Source organism: Leucoraja erinacea, chromosome 29 (assembly GCF_028641065.1).
Source record: "Leucoraja erinacea ecotype New England chromosome 29, Leri_hhj_1, whole genome shotgun sequence".
In the NCBI taxonomy this organism is placed as follows: domain Eukaryota; kingdom Metazoa; phylum Chordata; class Chondrichthyes; order Rajiformes; family Rajidae; genus Leucoraja; species Leucoraja erinaceus.
In genome coordinates this window covers 5,580,068-5,602,493 of record NC_073405.1, presented here as the reverse complement: position 1 = coordinate 5,602,493, position 22,426 = coordinate 5,580,068, and the positions used below count along the sequence as shown (strand labels likewise).

At 50.3% G+C, this 22,426-nt stretch overlaps 2 protein-coding genes across 2 annotated transcripts in view; one reads left to right on the top strand and one right to left on the bottom strand.

The window, feature by feature from the left end:
• Positions 1-20,108, top strand: part of LOC129710929 (microtubule-associated protein 1B-like) — a 43,534-nt gene extending 23,426 nt beyond the window's left edge. Inside the window, 6 exon segments of the mRNA XM_055658236.1 lie at positions 691-773; positions 3,163-3,303; positions 5,007-7,380; positions 7,383-8,483; positions 12,495-12,703; positions 15,596-20,108. Of these exon segments, the coding sequence (XP_055514211.1) occupies positions 691-773; positions 3,163-3,303; positions 5,007-7,380; positions 7,383-8,483; positions 12,495-12,703; positions 15,596-15,751 (4,064 nt within the window). The 3' untranslated portion in view covers positions 15,752-20,108.
• The window catches only part of sugp1 (SURP and G patch domain containing 1), a 120,800-nt gene that overhangs the window by 75,313 nt on the left and 23,061 nt on the right, over positions 1-22,426 (bottom strand). The window lies entirely within an intron of this gene.

Below are 22,426 nucleotides of genomic sequence, written 5' to 3'. Positions count from 1 at the left end.
CTGACCACGGGTGCTGCCTGTATGGACTTTACACCTTCTCCCTGTGACCACGTGGGCTTTCTCCAGGTGCTCTGGCTTCCTCCGACACTCCATAGACCTGCAGGTTAATTGGCTTCAGCAAGAATTGTAAACTATCCCTATTGTATAGGATAGTGCCTGTGTTCGGGGTGATTGTTGGTCAGTGTCGGCTCGCTGGGCAGAAGTGCCTGTTTCCACGCTGTATCTCAGGTCTAGAAAGCGCTCTGTGGATCCAGCTGGCAGCTGTGTTTAAGAAGGAACTGCAAATGCTGGGAAATCGAAGGTAGACAAAAATGCTGGAGAAACTCAGCGGGTGCAGCAGCATCTATGGAGCAAAGATAGGAAATAGGCAACGTTTCGGCCCGAAACGTTGCCTATTTCCTTTGCTCCATAGATGCTGCTGCTGCACCCGCTGAGTTTCTCCAGCATTTTTGTCCACCAGCTGGCAACTGGATGTGGGCCTGATACTATTGAGCCTTTTTCATAGTCCTTAATGCCTCATTGTGCAAGGTCGGTGCTGGTATTGGACTTGGCTTGAACATGCACTGCTGGATATTAACTGTGGTCTAACCTGATCCTAGTTTAGTTAAGACTGCCATTCTGGGAATGGAAGTGTTGGATCCGTTCCTTTTGCTTTTCTCAATTTGGTTTTCTCGGTGTTTTGTATCTTAGGTCAGAAAATTCTCCATCATTGCGATGAGGCGCTGGAAGCTCTGGTGCTGATCAACCCCACCAACGAGTCGCTGTGCGCTAAGGTGAGATCCAAATCCTCTCCTTCCACGCTCCCCAGATCTCATGGTTTCTCGTGCAATGTCTGACTGCCACACGCTGACTAACTGCACAAACTGTCCTGTGAGTTTAATGGTTCAACTGCAGGAAGCAGATGGTTCATAGTTCATAAGAGAGCTAGATAGGGCTCTTAAAGACTGTGGGGTCAGGGGATATGGGGAGAAGGCAGGAACGGGGTACTGACTGGGGGTGATCAGCCATGAACCCATTGAATGGCGGTGCTGGCTCGAAGGGCCAAATGGCCTACTCCTGCACCTATTGTCTATTGTCTAAGTTCTAGGAGCAGAATTCAGCCCATCTATCTTTCACTCCCAACCCAATTCTCCTGCCTTCTCCCCATAAGCCCTGACACTCGCACTGATTAAGAATCTGTCAAACTTTGCCTTCAGATTATTCATTGACTGCGCCTCCACAGCCGTCTGTGGCAATGAAATCCACAGATTCACCACCCTCTGACCAAATAAATTCCTTCTCATCTCCTTTCTAAAGGTACATCCTTTTAGGATTATTTTTTGATGAGGGTGACTTGTGGCAAAGCTGGTGCCTTGATGGCATCTTGGCAAGTGACCATATAACCACATAACAATTACAGCACGGAAACAGGCCATCTCGGCCCTACAAGTCCGTGCCGAACAACTTTTTTTCCCTTAGTCCCACCTGCCTGCACTCATACCATAACCCCCCATTCCCTTCTCATCCATATGCCTATCCAATTTATTTTTTTAAATGATCAATGACCAATCTAACTGGATTATATTATAAATGTCTTCACTTGAGTTCGGGGCACGAGTTTCTGACCCAAGTTTCTTACCCCGAACTAAGTTTGAGATTGCAGCTTGCAAAGAGGTCACTCTTTGCATGATTATGGTTATTTGCTCAAGTGTCACAAATGAATCTTGTCTCATTACATGATATCAGACCTAAAATAGCCTGGTCCCTGATTGAGGAAACATTGTCCACCTTCGTCCACCTTCTTTCTACATCCTAAAAGAACTCCGGCAAATTTCTCAAGTGCTTTTTCACTTCCGTAAAAACACATTATGTCTGCTTGAGTGCCTTGTGATGTTCGTAATGCCTAAAGGGCCGTAGACTTGGCACCCGTCATAGTCACAGCAGGTCTCTGAAAATTTTCAACATGTTGAAAATCCAGCGGCGAGCAGACAAAAAGATACGACCCTTTGGGCGACCACTCCCCACCAAACAGGCGTCACCTATTTTGCCCACTGTACTTAGTTTGACTGAGTAGCTATGTAGCACAGTATGATCATCCTTGAAATAGATGGATCATCATTTTCATCCTAACTGTTACGAGTTGGATTTGAAATTAATTTGGTGTTTGAATACAATGGTAAAGGATACTGCTCTGTAATTAGAGTAAACAGGCATGGAACAGGTATCATCTTACAAGTAGGTATAGGTCATATAAAATGTTTCCAATATGCCGAATGTAAATAAGCAAGGAGTTAAGGTATGATTATCAAATATTTTCTGTGTAACTTAAGAAGTGATAAACAGGTAAAATGTGCTATTTGTTATTAACAGAGAGAGCGGTGAATCTGTGGAACTCTCTGCCACAGAAGGTAGTTGAGGCCACAGTTCATTGGCTATATTTAAGAGGGAGTTAGATGTGGCCCTTGTGGCTAAAGGGATCAGGGGGTGTGGAGAGAAGGCAGGTACAGGATACTGAGTTGGATGATCAGCCATGATCATATTGAATGGCGGTGCAGGCTCGAAGGGCCGAATGGCCTACTCCTGCACCTATTTTCTATGTTTCTATTAACAAAAATGACAGTCTAAATTAAGGGTAAACGGGCAATAAAACTCAGTGTTCAAGAAGGAACTGCAGATGCTGGAAGATCGAAGGTACACAAAAATGCTGGAGAAACTCAGCAGGTGCAGCTGCATCTATGGAGCGAAGGAAATAGGCGACGTTTCGGGCCAAAACCCTTCTTCAGACTGGTGGGGGGGAGAAGGAAGGAAAAAGGGAGGAGGAGGAGCCCGAGGGCGGGGGGATGGGAGGAGCCAGCTCGAGGGTTAAGGAAGGGGAGGAGACAGCAAGGGCTAGCAATATTGGGAGAATTCAATGTTCATGCCATCCGGACGCAAGCAACCCAGGCGGAATATGAGAATAAAACTCTGTCATTTTAAGTTAGCAATTATCCAAAAATGTCTGCCTTTTATCCAATTATCCAAAAATGCCCCCTTTTACCCCGGTCTGGGGCATTGCCCCTTGGAACCCTACCAGCGGGCGGGCGTTGACCACTGGACCGCCATCTCTCTTCCTCTTCTTTCAGGTGTTTCCTGTCTCATGCCTGAGTTGCAGGAAGAGCACCTCATCTCTATTTTCCATTCCAGGTTCGGACTCTGATATCGTCAGCCTCGCGGCACAAGCTGCTGGTGTTGGCCGGGCCGTGCTTGGAAGAATCGGGGGATCTCCTCTTGCAGAAAGGATCTTTCACCTTCCATGATTTCATCCAGATCTTCGCCGACAAGGAGGTTGTCTATTGCAATATTCCATCTTGTCTGCTTATCCATTAACCTTGGGCGCAGTGTGCGTTTCCGTCTACGGTTGCGATGTACAAAGGGCCGAGATTTCAGCAAAGCTCAATTCAATAATGAGATTAAAACAGCCTATTTGGGCATCTTAGCATTTGTGCTGCCCAAGGCACTTCAATTTTGCATAACCATATGAAATGTTGAATAATTTAAGGAAACATTATGCAGGTGTCCAAAACATTAGCACAAGAGAGATAGCTGAGGTGATTTCCGAGGACTCTAATCCTAACGCCAGGATTCTTGGTCTGCAAGTGCGGACTCCTAATAACCTCAACTTAAATCCCCACACTCCTCCGGGAAGAGGAATTCCAGCTTCCCAGAACATCTCGTTTCCCTCGAGTGGTCGTGCCTTCACCTTTTGAGCCCAACGTCTGAAATCCTCTCCAAACCACCTTGATCCTCAATTCCTGTTCCTCAAAGCCTGCAGCACCTTATTTGATGTATCTCCCTGCACCCTCTATTGATCACACCCGCCCCCTTTAGATTTTGTTTATTGCACCTCTATTAGAGGGGACGGGTCCTTTACACTTTACTCCAGCTGTTCCTGAACCTCCTCCATTCCAAGTACCCCCTCCCCCCATCTTATTCTTGTGTGGGTTTTCTCCGAGATCTTCGGTTTCCTCCCACACTCCAAAGACGTACAGCAGGGGGTCGACAACTTATGGCCCACGTCCCGGGTCCCAAATCATCCAGCCCGCAGGAGTTTTTTTTTTTTCCCCAATTAATTTTCGCAACCTGGGAACTGTAGCAATTCTTGGGGCATGCAAGCTGATCTGGAAACTGCAGCCAGCCCCGGGGCAGGCGAGCCGACCTGGGAACTGCAGAAAACTAATTGAAAAACACGTGAAAACTAATGCGAAAACCAGCACTCTGTGACACTATGGCGATAGATGTGGCCCGCCATCCACTCACAGATAAGGGTCCTGGCCCCTATGCAGAACAAGGTTGCCGACTCCTGACTACAGGCTTGTAGGTTAATTGGCTTGGTAAATGTAAAAATTGTCTCTAGAGGGTGTAGGATAGTGTTAGTGTGCGGGGATCGCTGGTCGGCACGGACCCGGTGGGCCGAAGGGCCTGTTTCCGCGCCGTATCTCTAAACGAAACTAAAAATTCCTCCGGGATAAAATGTTCCAATGTGTAGGCTGCTGGTTTACACCAAAGATAGACACAAGATGCCGGAGTAACTCAGACGGACAGGCAGCATCTCTGGAGACAAGGAATGGGTGATGTTTTGGTTCGAGATCCTTCTTCAGATCGAGTTAATTTAGTGGTAAAGATGAGGAACGTTCTCTCCAGAGATGCTGCCTGGGCCGCTGAGATACTCCAGCATTTTGTGACGATCTTAAAATGTTCCATTTCTGGCGTTGGGATTAGGGTTCTTGTGAATCACTTAGGCGATCTCTGTAGCAGCACATGGAGTTGGGGGCTCTGGAGATGGGGAGCATTGATGTTGTGAAGTTATTTAGTAATGAGGTTCAGGCTTGTTCTAATCCCAGAAGCACAAGACTGGTAGTTACTGTGGGCTGGAGAAGACAGGGGAGTGGATGAGCAAAATGTTTCAGCGGACCATTGGGTGGGCTGAAGTATATGCGTATAGATGGGTTGGATGGTGCGTTGACGAGTTGACCTTGTGTTGCTGTTAGATCGGAGAGCTGTTGAGCTTCACGCCTCCCGCTGACAAGGCCAGCCTTTGCCTCTGCTGCCCTGACCTGGGCGAATGGAAACGATCCAGCCTGGAGCAGCACAGCCTCCAGGAGTTCATCGAGATCAAGGTGAACCCTCCAGCCACGCTGTCCAAGATGGAAGGGCTGCAGGAGTTCTTGGAGTACCTGGCCGAGTCGCTGGAGGCATCGTCTCCCTTTGACCTGCTGGAGCCCCCGGCCACAGTGGGCTTCCTCAAGCTGTCCAAGCCGTGTTGCTACATCTTCCCGGGTGGCCGTGGGGACTCGGCCTTCTTCGCCGTCAACGGCTTCAACATCCTGGTGGGCGGAGGCTCGGACCAGAAGTCCTCCTTCTGGAAGCTGGTGCGCCACTTGGACAGGATCGACTCGGTCCTGTTGACCCACGTCGGCACCGACAACTTGCCCGGGGTCAACAGCCTGCTGCAGAGGAAGCTGGCCGAACTGGACGAGGACCAGTCGCAAGGCTCGGAAACGAACGGTGACTGGGCCAAGAACCTCATCTCGCCCGAGGTTGGCGTGGTGTTCCTCAACGCCCCGCGCCGACTCCTGGACACGGAGAGGGAGAAGGTCAGGCGGGGAGTGGACGAGGCCAGAGTCTTGCTTCACTATCTGGACCTTCTGGACATTAACCCTCTCCCACTGCACAGGAGTGTTGGCAACTCCATCGATCCGATCATCCTCTTTGAGAAAATGGGTGTTGGTCGCTTGGAGCTGTACGTCCTTAACCCCGGCAAAGACAGCAAGGACTTGGACTTCATGCTGAACCAGTGGACGGGCAACAGTTGGCCGAAGGGAAAGGAACTGCCCATTCAGTGCCTGGTCTCCATCTGTGCCCTAGTGGCCTGGCATCCGGCCAGCCGAATCGAGAAGATAATCCGTGTGCTGTTCCCGGGGTGCGCTCCGCAGGGCAAGATACTGGAGGGGCTGGAGAGGGTCAAACACCTGGACTTCCTGAAGCACCCGGCGGCGAAGCGCAGCGACCTGGAGGCCCTGCAGAAGGAGATGGGCGGCAAGGCCAAGCGTACGGGCAGCCGGGAGAGTCTCCAGAGCCTGACCAGGGGCTCGTCGGGCAGGCCGCCCTCGGCCAAAGACAAGCCAGCAAGGCCGGAGAAGAAGGAGAACGCCGCCGGCAAAGCCAAAGCCGCGGGCAAGGCGGGCGCGACCGAGACCGGAGAGAAACCGAAGGCAAAAACGGCAGCCAAGGAGAAACTGGTGAAGAAGGAAGCGCGGCCCGCTAAGATGGAGGACGGCAAAGACACTAGGGTGGCGAGAAAGGAAGACGGCAAAGAGGCAGAGGACAAGAAAGCGACGAGGAAGGACCCGGTTAAAAAGGAGCCCAAGAGGTTTGAGAAAATAGTGGCCAAGCCCCCTGCCCGAAGACCACCGTCAGCTGCAGAGACCAGGAAGGGTTCGGCCAAGATCGGGGCATCTGCCAGCTCCAGAGAGGTCAAGAAGGACCGGGCGGCTGCTGCTGCGGGGACGGAGCCGGCCAGAGCCAAGAGCGGGCCGGTCAAGAGGGGGGTGGGGGCCGAGCCGGGGGGGAGGGGAGTCACAGCCACGCCCTCCGGGATGTCCACTCCAGAAGACATGACGGCGGAGTTTGAGAAGCTGGAGCTGGAAGGGGGCGGGGACACGGCGGTCAGTCAGCAGGTCCGTGCCCGGGGTCCGGCGGGGCTGGGGGAGACCTTGCCCGAGGAGGTTGGGAGGGAGACACGGAGACAAGAGCAAGACGTCACTGTGGAAAACGGAGAGGAGCGGGAGGAGGAGGCTGGGGAGCAAGAGACTGGCATGGAGCGGGCAGCCGGGGATGGTGCCACAGCAGTGGGTGATGAAGGTATGCTTCCAATCCATCCCGTTAATGGTCAGACCTGTGACACTGACAATGGCCATGACTGTTTTGAGCTGGAAAGTCCCGACAAGTTCAGGTACTTTGACGAGAGTCTGACCCCCTGCGGGAACGTGGCTGCCCTGTCCCCCCTGGCCAGAACGCCGAGGAGTGACCGCAGCGTTAACTTTGACCTGACGCCCACCGAGGTCCCGGGGCTGGCCCCTGCCGCCAGCCGGGACGATGCGGAGGACGAGCCCTACGCCAGCTCCGAGGAGAAGACCCTGGAGATGGTCACCCCTCCGGGCCCCGGCCCCACCAACGCTGGCCACACCCCGTTCCACCATGGCGTCCTCCCCGGGAGCGAAGACGGCTTAATCGAGGGCGTTTCCAGCCTCCTGCGCGGGGGGGAGTGCAATACGCCAGCAGACGGAGCCCCCCCCCCCTGCCTGACCCGAGACCACCGTCTGAGAGTGCCAGCACGCCACAGGACACACACACTGGCTTCCTGAGCCTGAGCCCGTTCAAGGAGGCGGCCCCCGACATCTCGCCCACCCTGACCACCCCGTCGCTGCCCGCGGAGGTCGGCTCCCCTCAGTCCACAGAAGTGGACGAGTCTCTGTCCGTCTCCTTCGAGCAAGTCCTGCCGCCGCTGACTGAGGTGGTGCCGGAGGGGGGACCCAGGGTCCCGGCCAACGGCTCCTCCCCCGAGCACGACATCCTCTCCGGGGCGTGCGACCCGCCCCACCCCATGACCCTTCCCCTCCGGTCACTGCAGGACGCCTTCCGCCCCCTGCTCCCCGGCCCCGCGGACGGAGACGGGACGGATGGGCCCGGACCCCCAACAGTCACGTTCCCCTCCGAATCCCCTCACGACGTTGACCTGTGCCTGGTGTCACCGTGCGAGTTCAAACACCCGAAGACCGAAGTGTCCCACTCGCCCTACGCCAACCCCAGCCCGAGAGACGGGTCGGACGACAGCGACTTGTCCCAGGAGAGCGCCAAGATGGCGGCGCGGCCCCTCACCTGCGGGAAGGTGCCGATGGACCAGACCACCACCCCCACCTCCGCCAGCGAGTCCCTCCCGTCCCACCTGGGCAGCGACGCCGCGCCCGCAACCGAGGACTGCCCGTCCATCACGGCCGGTGACGACATGGACTCTGAGGACAACTCCGAGAGTTTGTCCCTGGGCCGCTCGGCTCTGGGTCTGGCCCCCAGCTCCTGCGACCCACCTCCCTCCCCGCTGAAAGACCCCCGCCCGCTCCCGCCCCAGCCCGGCATCTGCATGGTCGACCCTGAGTCAATGACCCAGAGATCTCACCCAGTCACGGTGGAGAAGTCTAAAGGGCGGAGGCCAGTGTCTAAGCCGACCGCGGCAGCTCCGAGTCGCAGAAGTGAGAACGCTAAACAGGCAACTTTGTCCAAACCAAAAGGTCCCCAGCCCACATCCAAAGAGGCGGAAAAACAGGCTGCGGCCAGCAAGACTGAGCAGCCGGGGACCGTCTCCAGGGTCAGCTCCAGCCAGTCCATCAACTCGGAGGAGAAGAGGGGGAAGAACTTCCAGGCGTCAAGTTACAAATCGGTTTACGGCGCGTCTCGCAGCTCAACGGCAGGTCAGTTGTGTGATGTGGGTGGGATCTCCTAGCCCAAAGATCGACACAAAAACCTGGAGTAATGCAGCGGGTCTGGCCTCATAGAAAATAGTGCATTCGGCCCTTTGGGCCAGCGCCGCCATTCAATATGATCACGGCTGATCATCCGCAATCAGTATCAGAATCGCACTTTATTCGCCAAGTATGTTTTGCAACATGCGAGGAATTTCATTGGCCAGGTCAGTCATACAATTAAAAGCAACAGATCATCCAGATCCCCTCCCTCCCTCTCCCCACATAATATAAACCGGAGAACATTCAGTATCGAGCTCCTGTTTTCTCTTCCCCCCCCCATATCCCTTGATTCCGTTAGCCCCAAGAGCTAAATCTAATTCGCTCTTGAAAACATCCAGTCAATTGGCCTCCACTGCCTTCTGTGGCAGAGAATTCCACAGATCCACAACTCTCTGGGTTAAAAGGTTTTTCCTCATCTCAGTTCTAAATGGCCTACCCCTTATTCTTAAACTGTGACCCCTGGTTCTGGACTATCCCAACATCGGGAACATTTTTCCTGCCATCTAGCCTGTCCAATCCTCTAAGAATTTTATGTTTCTGTAAGATAGCCTCTCATCCTTCTAAATTCCAGCGAATACAAGCCCAGTCAATCCATTGTTTCATCATATGACAGTCCCGCCATCCCGGGAATTAACTTGGTGAACCTATGCTGCACTCCCTCAATAGCAAGAATGTCCTTCCTCATATTAGGAGACAAAAACTGCGCACAATACTCCAGGTGTGGTCTCACCAGGGCCCTGTACAACTGCAGTAGGACCTCCTTGCTCCTATACTCAAATCCTCTCGCAATGAAGGCCAACATGCCATTAGCTTTCTTCATTGCGTGCTGGACCTGCATGCTTACTTACTGCAAGGACACCTAGTCTCTGGGGTAAAAGAAATAGGTGAAGTTTCAGGTCGAGACCCTTCTTCAGACTCAACCAGAAATGTCACCGATTCCTTTTCTCCAGCAATGCTGCCTGACCTGCTGAGTTACTCCAGCTTTTTGTGTCTATCTTTGTTTTAAACCAGCATCTGCAGTTCCTTCCCACACAGATTTGATTGGCCCATTTGGTTTAGTTTATTAGTTACACAAAAAAGCTGGAGAAACTCAGCGGGTGCAGCAGCATCTATGGAGCGAAGGAAATAGGTAACGTTTCGGGCCGAAACCCTTCTTCAGACATAGTTTAGTTTATTGTTGCATGCTTATCAGTCAGCGGGAAGCGTGCGGGTTCAAGTCTGAAGAAGGGTTTTGGGCCTGAAACATTGCCAATTTCCTTCGCTCCATAGATGCTGCTGCACCCGCTGAGTTTCTCCCAACATTTTTGTGTACCTTCGATTTTCCAGCATCTGCAGTGTTCCTTCTTAAACAGTCAGTGGAAAGACACTGCTTGGCCAAGTCAATGGATATTTTTAAGGCGGAGCGAAGGATTCTTGATTAGTACTGGTATCAGATGTTGTGGGGAAGGCAGGAGAATGGGGTTGAGAGGAAGCTATCGATCAGCCTGATTGAATGGCGGAGTAGACTTGATGGGCCGAATGGCCTAATTCTGCTCCTAGTGTATTGATGCAGGAAAGAGTATATTGTTCAGTGCAAGATATAGTCTTATGGAAAGATAATCCAAGAGTCTCCAACGATGTAGATGGTAGGACAGGACCGCTCTCTAGTTGGTGGTAGGATGGTTCCGTTGACTGATAACAGCTGGGAAGAAACTGTCCCTGAATCTGGAGGTGTGCACATTCACATTTCTGTGCCTCCTGCCATCTCTCACCTGGTGGTGAAGTCACATTTACAGTATTGTGTTCAGTTTTGGTCCCAGAGGAAAGATGTTGTTAAAAACTGGAAAGGGTTCAGAGAAGATTTGCAAGGATGATGCCAGGACTCGAGGGCCTGAGCCATAGGGAGAGGTTGAGCAGGCTAGGACTCCATTCCTTGGAGCACAGGAGGCTTTAGGGTGATCTCATAGTGTACAAAATCATGAGAGGAATAGATAGGGGGAATGCACAGGTCTTTTACCCAGAGTTACCATACGAAAATAAAGCCACAAGCCACACAACTACATAAGTTGACATATGTCCACCACAGAGGATTCCCCACATTCCTCACCATGATGGAAGGCGCAAAAAAGTCCAAACTACTTCCTCTTTATTCTCCCACGGTCGGGGCAGTCGAAACTCCCGTGTCGGGGCGATCGAAACTCCTGCGGCTTGGAGTTCCCAAAGTCGGCCTCTGACCAGAGGCCGTGGACTCCGAGGTGGATCCCTGGCAAAGGGATCGCATCGTGTCTCCGTCTAGGTGAGAAATTAGAAAAAAATCCTCCTACCCCTCCCTCCCCCACACATAAAACCAGCTAAAGAACACTAAAAACATCCATTTAACACAAAACACAATGAAGGAAAGGACAGACAGACTGTTGGCGAGGCAGCCATTGCTAGCGCCACCAAGTGGCAGATTTTATAGGAACCTCAGGAACAATGTTTTTTTTTTGTTTTTTTTAATTTGATTAGAAGTTAATACAGTACAAAACAGTCCAGTGGAACCTAATTTTAGGTGCCAACTATGTCATACCTTAATCCATTCTATGTACAACCTCTAGTTTTATGTTTTGAGAAGGAAGTAAGCAAGACAAGAAAAAGAAAACAATAGAAAGGGGAAAAAGAGGAAAAATAGATGGTAGAGAGTAGAAAAACGTGAAGTGTGTATATATATAAAAAAAAATAAAAAGTGGAAAGTAGAAATAGGAGAGAAGGCCCCTTAAAAAGAGAAATTTTCAAATCTTTATTCGGAGATGTAGATCTATCCACGGCATGAACTGAAATCAGCAAACTTTACCGTACAGAGGAGCAATATTTTTACACAAAGGGTGGTAGGTATATGTAATCTTGCCAGTTGAGGCAGGTACTATCACAGTGTTTGATAAAACCATTTGGACAGATACATGGATCGCAAAGGTTTGGATGGAGATGGGTCAAACACAGGCTGGTGAGACTAGCGTAGATGGGAGATGTTGGTCGATGTGGGCCGAAGGGCCTGTTCTAACCCGGGTCGGTGCTTATGTACGACGATAGTCTTGCTGAGCTGTGAGCAAACCTTGGTACCTGTGATATAAAAGGAACTATTGGAGAAGCAAGGAACTGCAGATCTGTACTCTTGAACAAAACAGAAACTGCTGGAGGAACTCAGTTGGTCAGGCAACATCTGTGGTGGGGGGGGGGGGGGGGGGGGGGGAAGGGCACTTTGGGTTGAGACTTTTCTCCATTCTGAAGATGGGTCCCGACCCAAAACATTGCCTGTCCCTTCCCTCCGCAGATGCTACCAGATGCCTGTTGATGAATCTAACTCCAGCATTGTAATTACTAAAGGGGCTGTCCCCCTGTACGAGCTAATTCAAGAGCTCTCCCGAGTTTAAAAAAAAAAAAAATCAAGCTCGTGGTAAGCACGTAGAATGTACGTAGTGGGTGCATCGGAGCTCGGGGTGGCTCGTAACGGCTCGTAACGCTAACTGCAGGTACTCGGAAAACACGGTAAGCTCGTGAAGATGTTTCAACATGGGAGCCCCGAGTACCTACGAGTGGTATTACCATAATTCTCCGAGTTCGAATCAGGGGAAACTCGGGAGAATTACCTCGTACAGTGGGACAGGCCCTTTACATCAGCAGTTGCTGAATAAGTAGGGCATGTTGACACCTTCTAGGGCCAACAACTCGTTCATTCATAGACACAAGATGCCGTAGTGACTCCAGCGGGTCAGGCAGCATCTCTGGAGAAAAGGAATGACTAGGTGACGTTGTGGGTCGAGACCCTTCCTCGGACTCCCTTCTTGGGTCGAGAGCCGAAACGTCACCTATTCATTCCTTCTCTCCAGAGATGCTCCCTCGCCCCCGCTGAGTTACTCCGGCATTTTGTGTGCATCTCTGGTGTAAACCAGTACCTGCAGTTCCTGCCAAACCCGTTCATTCCACGAGTTATATTTACAGGTGCGGTGAGCAAGTGTCCTCCAGTGTACGTGGATCTGGCGTACATCCCCAACGGCCACGGCGCCACGACAATCAACACCGACTTCTTCAGGCGGCTCCGATCATCCATCTATGTGATCAGTGGAGATGACCCTCAGAAGGAAGGGGCCATGAGGAACATTCTAGATTCACTCCTGGAAGGCAAAGCGGTGTGGAACAACAACATGCAGGTGAGCACCCACTCCAACATGGGCGATGACGCCCAAGCCAGCGGGGGCCAAGTCAATGTATACTTTTACGGCAGAGATTAGTACGGGTGTCATGTGTTTTAGTGTAGTTTAGAGATACAGCGCGGAAACAGGCCATCCGGCCCACCGAGTCCGCACTGACCAGCGATCCCTGCACATTAACGCGCGCGCACACACACACGCACACACTCAATTAACCTAGACTCCTGCACGACTTTGGAATGTGGGAGGAAACCGAAGACCTTGGGGAAAAAAGTCACGCAGGTCACGGGGAGAACGTACTAACTCCGTACAGACAGCGCCCGTAGTCGGGTTCCAAGCCGGTTCTCTGCCGCTGCATTCGCTGTAAGGCAGCAACTCTACCGCTGCGCCACCTTGGCTGCCCTATGGGGAGAAGGCAGGAGGGTTGGGGTTGGGAGGGAAAGATAGATCAGCCATGAATGATAGCCAGGTAGCAGGCTGGAGAATTTTCACCAACCAACTGGCAAGTAACACACTCGATATCACAATGATAAATAACCTGATTGTTATCGTAGGGTTGTTTGTGGGCGTGTACAACTTTGGCTGCTTGTTTGTTACCTGCGCTGCATTGACTGCATTTAAAGTCACTTCATGTCCCAAGGTCATTGAAGGTTGCTGGATGAATGAAAGTATTGGGAATTGCGTGGAAGATTGCTGACGCTATTTCTGTAACTTGCTGATGTTGTGCGTGCAGTACACAGTATTTCTGTCGTGCAAAACAATGGTTCTCATACGGCTCACGGGCGGTGCAGCGGTAGAGTTGCTGCCTTACAGCGCTAGAGACCCGGGTTTGATCCCGACTGTGGATCCTGTCTGTACAGAGTTGGTACGTTCTCCCCATCACCTGCATTTGATTTATGTGGAATCTCTAGTTTCCTCCCACACTCCAATAGATGTACAGGTTTGTAGGCTAATTGGCTTTGGTTAGAATTGTAAATTTCTGTGTGTGTGTGTGTGTGTGTATGGGTGGGTGTGTGTATGTATGTATGTGTGGGTGGGTGTGTGTGTGTCCTGTCCCAATTGGCGATTTCTATCAGTCATATCAGTGGTGCCAAAATATTTTGGACATTTCAAAATTCGAGGGTGACTTTTAAATTGTTCCTTGGTACAGCTTACAATAATAATCTAAATGTAAGCTCTTGGACTGATGGATATACTGTGCTTTTGGCGGCACGAGTGGCCATTGGGCACAACAAATGTTTGCTCGCCTAACACCATCTAACAGTCATCAATTTTGTAATGGAACATAGAACGGTGCAGCACAGGGACAGGCCATTCGGCCCACAATGCCTGTGCTGACCACGGTGCCAACTTACACTGATCTCATCTGCCTGTACATGATTCACAAGTTATAGGAGTAGAATTAGGCCATTGGACTCGGTGGAGGCAGGTTCTCTGGGTGCTTTCAAGAGAGCTGGATAGGGCTCTTAAAAATAGCGGAGTCGGGGGATATGGGGAGAAGGCAGGAACGGGGTACTAATTGGGGATGATCAGCCATGCTCACATTGAATGGCGGTGCTGGCTCGAAGGGCCAAATGGCCCACTCCTGCACCTATTGTCTATTGACCCATCGAGTCTGCTCCGCCATTCAATCATGGCTGATCTCTGCCTCCTAATCTCATTTTCCTGCCTCCTCCCCACAAGTGGACTTTATTGCCTTCCAGCCTTCCATCACAGTGAGGAACGATGATGCCTCTGGGGCGGGTGGACATTCATGATAAACTTTTTTATGTGCTGTGTGTATTTTTGTTTTCCACTTACTACGGTGACCAAAATATCACTGCACCCTAATTGGTGCATGTGATGATAGATGTGAACTTGAACTTGAACTAACCCTTGATGCCTGTTCTAATCAAGAATCCATATCCATGTATTTCTTGCACTTCCATGTGCCTCTTAAATGCCACTAAGATATCTGCCTCCACCCCACCGCCCCAGGCAATGGGATCCAGACCCCTGTTAAAAAACACCACCCACATTTATCCATTAAACTTTCCCCCTCTCGCCTTATAGTTCTGCCCTCACCCTGTGGGAAAGAAAGGTTCTGAATGTCTACCCTATCGCTGCCTCTCATTTTATATACTGCTTCTATCAAGTCTCTCCTCAACCTTTAACGTTCCAGGGAAAACGATCCGAATGTATCCAACTTCTCCCTGTAGCCGAATCCTGCTACTCCAGCGTTCCGGTAGACCTTCCCCTGCATCCTCTCTAAAGCCTCCGCGTCCTTGCTGTAGCGGGGCGACTGGAAATACTCACAGTCGTTAATGTCCTGCCCACCGACTCTGGTGGATTGCTGGGGCAGTGGGCTGTTGTAACTGAACCACCCGAACACAGCCTGGGGGCAGGTCCTGAACTACCATCTACCTCTTTGGTGACCCCCAGACTATCCTTGTAGGACTTTGCTGGCTTTACCTTGCACTGAATTTTATTCCCTTATCATGTTTATGGCCTCACTATATATTCGCTCTCCCTCTCTTCCCTCTCCCCCCCCCTCTCCCCCTCCCTCCCCCCCCCCCCCCCCCCCCCCCCTCTCTCTCCTCCCCTCCCTCCCTCCCTCCCTCCCCTCCTCCCTCCCTCCCTCTCTCTATCTATATATATATATATATATACACACACACACACACACACACACACACACACACACACACACACACACACACACACACACACACACACACACACACACACACACACACACACTCTCACTATATGTAACTATCACTAAATGACTTGTAATCATGTATTGTCTTTCTGCTGACTTCACGAGACAACAGCTTTTCACTGTACCTCGATACATGTGACGATCAACTAAAAGATTTAGTGACTCTCCCCCTCGTCCCTTATCTTTTGCAGGTGAATCTAATCCCGACCTCTGACTCTCCCAGCATGCACGAATGGTACCAGGAGACACACGAGAGGCAGCAGTCGATGAACATCACCGTGCTGGGCAGCAACAGCACCGTCGTTATGCAGGAGGAGACATTCCCAGCGTGCAAAGTTGAATTCTGATGGCGGGGGGGCGCAAAGACTGTGGAACGCTCTGCTTTTGCCAAGGACCCAGAGACAGAGCCAGGCAGGCTTCCCTTCAACACCAGCCTGCCCTCCCCCCTCCCCCCCCCCTCTCTCTCCCCCCCCCCCCCCCCCCCCCCCCCCGGGCAATACGTAGGCCTCTTTCTGAATTGTTTTGTTTCTAGTGATGATGCGTTGGGTGATGCACATAACCATGGAATCTTTGTCCCAGTTCCTGTCAAACCTCTTTCAGTTGCACAATTGTATCGGCCGACAGGGTGTGGTCCTCACGAGAGCGGCAGTGAACTGGGTCAAGCGGCAGAACTAACTCTGACCGTGGTGGGAGGGTGAGACTGACCCGGGACCAAGGGTGTGAGATGGGAGCTGCTGCCCACCCATCATTCTGAAGTGGGGACACTTTGGTGTACGTGTGTTGTATTTTTTACTGCACAGACGCACATCACTCTGGAACAGAAATCTGAAGCGATCTGTTCTGGTCAAGTGGAGTTGAGATTCTTGACGTCAATATGCATCCCGGCTGCTAGTTGGACTGCAAGCCGCTTTGAAGCAGTGAGGGCGGAGACACTGTTTAGCCTTTTCTTGGCTTGCGACTGTTTTCGTTTAGACCTGGCCACCCAGTGCATCTGTCCACCTTCCGATAGGCTGATCCTCTGAGCCCGAGACCATCTTCGCTGCTGCACCACCCAAGGTATGAGTCTGGTACCTCTGAGACGGGCCACACTGTAAAAGTCCCGGCCTTCAAGCCTTGGTGACAACCCGGTGGGACAGCCCGGTGGCTGGTTTGGTCTTGAGCTGGTGCTGTGTCGATGCACGATAACCAGAAGCTAGGTTGTTTCTGTTTCACCATCGTCAAATTGTCCCGTTGGCCCAGGTCCAAAACTGGGCAAAGTGAACAAAAATCTGTGCAGTGTCCTGAACCTCACTAATGTCACTTGATATTCATTTTCCAATTAAAATGGTGCCTCAAGGCAATCCACTGGAAAGGCTTTGATTTAGTTATTCAGCCATTGATACCACCATTGACCACAAGATCTTCTGACTTCTCTTTGATTGTCATGTGTTCTTGAGGCAAATGACCATTCAATCATTAGAATCTAAAAAGGGAGAGTCTTATCACCGGTTGTAGGATGGTTGTCGAGTGTCATTAGTCAATAAGGCTAGTACTAGTTAAGAAACTGTATTCATTTGGTTGTGTTGGGCAGTATTAGAGTCTGCTTTGACTCTTGGAGAAAACAGAAAAATGCCCCTAGATTGTTACGTCACCACTTCTAGAAACCTCAATCAGTGAGGATCTCGGGTGCTGCTTGATATATTAAATATATATTCCATGTTAATTAGCTTTGGTAGGTTAAATGTTTGTCAAGGAAGGCAAGTGGGGGGAGATGGGTGGGGATTAATTGCCCACCATGGGGTGGATCTGGGGACAAGTTGCTTATGAGGGCTTACAAGCTGCCATTGGAAGCTCACTGAGGTGTAGACAGTGAATTACAGGGATGGATTGGATGGGTCCCTGATTAACACACACACACACACACACACACACACACACACACACACACACACACACACACACACAAGCTCCAATTGCATGTCTGCCACTGTACCCTCTCACGAGGAGTTAATTAAAGCTACAGTCTGTGAAATAGTTTTTAAGATAAAATCCCCTCCTCTCCATTCTGGCCTACCAGCAGCCTGTACTCCAGAGTAACCATCACATTCTGGTTTCTAAGTGCGGGCCTGAAGCTAGTGATGCAGATCAGAGAATAACTCGTTGTTCGGAGAGTTCCTGCCATAGATAGATAGGGCTTTGTGGCTGAGAACTGTTGGAGGAGAGGACATTGGCTTTGGAAAGTTTTGCTTAAAGGTCTTGGATGAGAATGTTAGCGTGCTTCTGATCTCGAGTTGAGGGAGTTGTGTTGGGTTGTGGAGGACGTGAATGTCTCCTCCGTGGAGATCCCACCGTTAGCGCTGGTCTCTTTGTCCGCTATCCGTGAAGCTCAGCCTCTGTTCCAAGATGGTGGCTCGACGGGGGAGCCTTGTGTCGGGAGCGTGTGATGGTTCGGGTAAGTAGTAGAGGGGAGAGGAGGATGTATTGTGAAATGAGTTAAGTCGGTCGTGGTGAAGGGACAGAATGATTCAATGTGAAAAAATGTAGAAACAAAAAAAAAAGATTTGTGCCAAAGGCAGACCCAAAGTGAGACTGGCAGCATCTCTGGAGAAACATGATGGGTGATGTTTCGGGTCGGGACCCTTCCTCAGACTGAACGCTAACAATGACAGTCAGAGAATGGCAACGTGTCAATTGAAAGTCTGAAGAAGGGTCAGGACAAGGGAACATCACCCATCCTTTCTCCACAGAGATGCTGCCTGACCTGCTGAGCTACGCCAGGCCAGCGCTTTGTGTCTGATCTTTGATTGAATGTGAGTTGTACTGAGAGCTGTCTCCAAATCTGAGGAAGGACATTATTGCCATAGAGGGAGTGCAGAGAAGGTTCACCAGACTGATTCCTGGGATGTCAGGACTGTCTTATGAAGAAAGACTGGATAGACTTGGTTTATACTCTCTAGAATTTAGGAGATTGAGAGGGGATCTTATAGAAACTTACAAAATTCTTAAGGGGTTGGACAGGCTAGATGCAGGAAGATTGTTCCCGATGTTGGGGAAGTCCAGGACAGCTTAAGGATAAGGGGGAAATCCTTTAAAATCGAGATGAGGAGAACTTTTTTCACACAGAGTGGTGAATCTCTGGAACTCTCTGCCACAGAGGGTAGTTGAGGCCAGTTCATTGGCTATATTTAAGAGGGAGTTAGATGTGGCCCTTGTGGCCAAGGGGATCAGAGGGTATGGAGAGAAGGCAGGTACGGGATACTGAGTTGGATGATCAGCCATGATCATATTAAATGGTGGTGCAGGCTCGAAGGGCCGAATGGCCTACTCCTGCACCTAATTTCTATGTTTCTATGAGCACAGAACCTCGATTATATGTGGACTGGACAAAGCATTAATACAAATGTCTCCGGTCTAATGGGGTACAGGGTCCCTCAAAGTGGGGTTCAGCAATGTTCCTTTTGCCCGCACGCTCCCACATGCCCAACCCGTCTCCCATTGTTCCAGAGGATAGACACACAACAAATGCAGGAGTGGGTCAGCAGGACCGGCAGCATCTGTGGAGAGAAGAAATGGGGTCGAAGCCATTCTTCAGACCAGAAACGTCACCCGTTCCCTTCCCTCTCTCCAGAGATGCTGCCTGTCCCGCAGAGTTACTCCAGCATTTTGTGTCTATCTTCGGTTTAATCCACCATCTGCACTTCCATTTCCTGCCATTGTTCCAGACCTTCTCCAGAAGACCGTCGGTCGCTCACTGCAAGACCACCTGGAGTGAACGGCCTGTTCATAGTTTACATCTCTAGAGTGAGCTCGAGTCTCGAACGCCTTGCTTGCCCCCTGATTCCAGTTCCTCACATTGACCTACACTCCAGTGAGCGTCTGTACAGAAAGCTAATGACGATCAGTGTAATCGATGCCGCGATTCCAATCTAGTTATTTATTATTCAAATTAATATATAAGCTGGTTTACACTATTTTGTAATTACTGCTTTGTGTCAGAGCAGGACTGTTGATCTTTTGTGTCGAGCTTACCGATTTTTAACAGAAATATTTTTACCATGAGGCTAATCAGTATTAAACACTAATTAATGATAGTTCCAGGTTAAACGCAACATGCAGTTCGACTTGATTTGTGCATTTCATTGGGGCCACACGTACAGTGTCCTTGGACGTCCCGTGCTAGCTGACTGCCGAACGACTCGAGCCATGCGATGAGGGGGGAGCTCTGTGATTCTGTTGCAACTGTTTACAAGTCGTCCTGTGAGCATTTGGCCCGGGTTTGGAACCAGTGATGTGGGTCGCCAGACTGAGAAATAGCAGGCCCTGCTCAACATCTGCCATGGTGGGAGAGATCGAAGGTCCGGTGGAAGTTGGAGAAACTCTGTTCCACCCACCCTGCTGAGGGACAATTGACTGATTCTCAGTTCCTCCCCATAACCCGTGAAGCTGGGAGCCCAGGTGGAAGGATGTCACTTTGACTCGCTGCGTGGAACGTTGATCAGAGTACCCGCACTCTCTAGTCTGAGTTCAATGTGAAGAAGGATTTGCCGTTCCACATTTCACTTTAGCCGGGAAGCTGTCTGCACTGGATGGCTTGGATCACTTTCTGTACAAGCTACTAATCCCTATCACTTGCTTTTAAAGATTGTTCTGACATGTCTCTTAGCACTACCTTACAATTCCTGGCTTTAATATAGAGTTGAACAATAAAATATTTCCATAAAGGGACTAATTTTCATTGTTTGCTTTCATTTTTTTTTTGGACTGCATTTTCTAAACCGTTGAATTGATACCAAGTTGTCTTGCTACACAGCCGGAAGTCTGGAAATGTATGAACTTATGAAATGCAACAAATATGACATCCTTGCCATAGAGGGAGTACAGAGAAGGTTCGCCAGACTGATTCCTGGGATGGCAGGACTTTCATATGAAGAAAGACTGGATAGACTCGGCTTGTATTCGCTAGAATTTAGAAGATTGAGGGGGGGGGATATTATAGAAACGTACAAAATTCTTAAGGGGTTGGACAGGCTAGATGCAGGAAGATTGTTCCCAATGTTGGGGAAGTCCAGAACAAGGTTTGGGGAAGTCCAGAACAGTTTGGGGATAAGGGGGAAATCTTTTAGGACTGAGATGAGAAAAACATTTTTCACACAGAGAGTGGTGAATCTGTGGAATTCTCTGCCACAGAAGGTAGTTGAGGCCACAGTTCATTGGCTATATTTAAGAGGGAGTTAGATGTAGCTAAGGGGATCCGGGGGTATGGAGAGAAGGCAGATACAGGATACTGAGTTGGATGATCAGCCATGATTATATTGAATGGCGGTGCAGGCTCGAATGGCCTACTCCTGCACCTATTTTCTATGTTTCTATAATTCATTCAGTGGTGGGCGTCTCAGACATTTGGTGGCCACGTTCCAGTTGCCCATTTAAGGTGGTCCAATGGTATAGTTCCTTCCTTACAACGCCAGAGTCCCGGGTTTGTTCCTGGCTGTGGGTGCTGTTTGTCTGGAGTTTGCACGTTCTCCCTGTGACCGCGTGGGTTTTCTCCTGGTTTCTTACCACACCCCAAAAACACGGACACTGGCCTTTCACCCCACTGAGTCCGAGCTGCCCATCGATTTAAAAAAAAAAAATCTCCCGTTACACACGAGTACACATTCGGGACAAGTTACAATTTTTACAATTAACCTACAAACCTGTACGACTTTGGAGTGTGAGAGGAAAACCAACGTGGTCACGGGAAGAATGTACACTGGGGAAATTCTGTACATTTTGGGGCCTGTGTGACCAAGTCAATGTTGGTTAAACCATTGCAAAGAGTTTTGTCCACTGATCATGAAAGCAATCATAGATATCCCAAATTGGGAAAGAGGGATCTCGGGAGAAATGAGGTAACATCTCGTGTGAATCTGCACACTGCCAGATGGAGGTGATGCCAAGTGCATTGCCCAAAGGTTTATTAACCAGCGTGGAAACAGGCCCTTCAGCACCCAGTCCAGTCCAGCCAATGATCACCCAAACACTAGTTCCATTCTACACACTAGGGGAAATTTACAGAATTTCCCCAGTGTAGGTTCTCTCCGTGACCACATGGGGTTTCTCCAGGTGTACAGGCTTTGGTGAAATTGTAAAATGGACCGAGTGTGTATATGGGGGTGGGGGGTGGGGGGGGAAAGAGAGATGTTTTTTTAATCGATGGTCGGCTCGGAGTCAGTGGGACGAAAGGCAGTCGAGGCGATTGAAGCTCCCAAAGTCAGTCTCGAACCAGAGACCGAGAGCTCCTGCTGTTGGGGCTCCAAGGCCGGTCTCCAGCAAAGGCCGCCAACTCCACCATGTTAGGCCGCAGTGCCTCATCGCCGTTCTAAATGGCCTACCCCTTATTCTGAAACTGTGGCCCTAGGTTTTGTACTTCCCCCAACATCGGCAACCCAGAACCAGGGGCCACAGTTTAAAAATAGGGGGGGTAAGCCATTTAGAACGGAGACGAGGAAAAACTTTTTCACCCAGAGAGTTGTGAGTCTGAAATTCTCTTCAATCCTTTTGTCTCACACCTGGTTTAATCTGTCCTTTGCCTATCGGGAACCGCCCCCCCCCCCCCCCCCCCTCTCGTGTGTCCGCCTGTTGCCCCCCCCCCCCCAAGCAATCAGTCTAATGAGGAGTCCCGACCCTAAACGTTACCATATCCACTCTCCAGAGATGCTGCCTGAACCCAGAATCAGGGGCCACAGTTTAAGAATAAGGGGTAAGCCATTTAAACGGATTTGAGCATAGGAGCAGGGAGGTTCTACTGCAGTTGTACAGGGTCCTGGTGAGACCACACCTGGAGTATTGCGTACAGTTTTGGTCTCCTAATCTGAGGAAAGATATTCTTGCCATAGAGGGAGTACAGAGAAGGTTCACCAGACTGATTCCTGGGATGTCAGGACTTTCATATGAAGAAAGACTGGATAGTATAGTAAGGGGATCTTATAGAAACTTACAAAATTCTTAAGGGGTTGGACAGGCTGGATGCAGGAAGATTGTTCCCGATGTTGGGGAAGTCC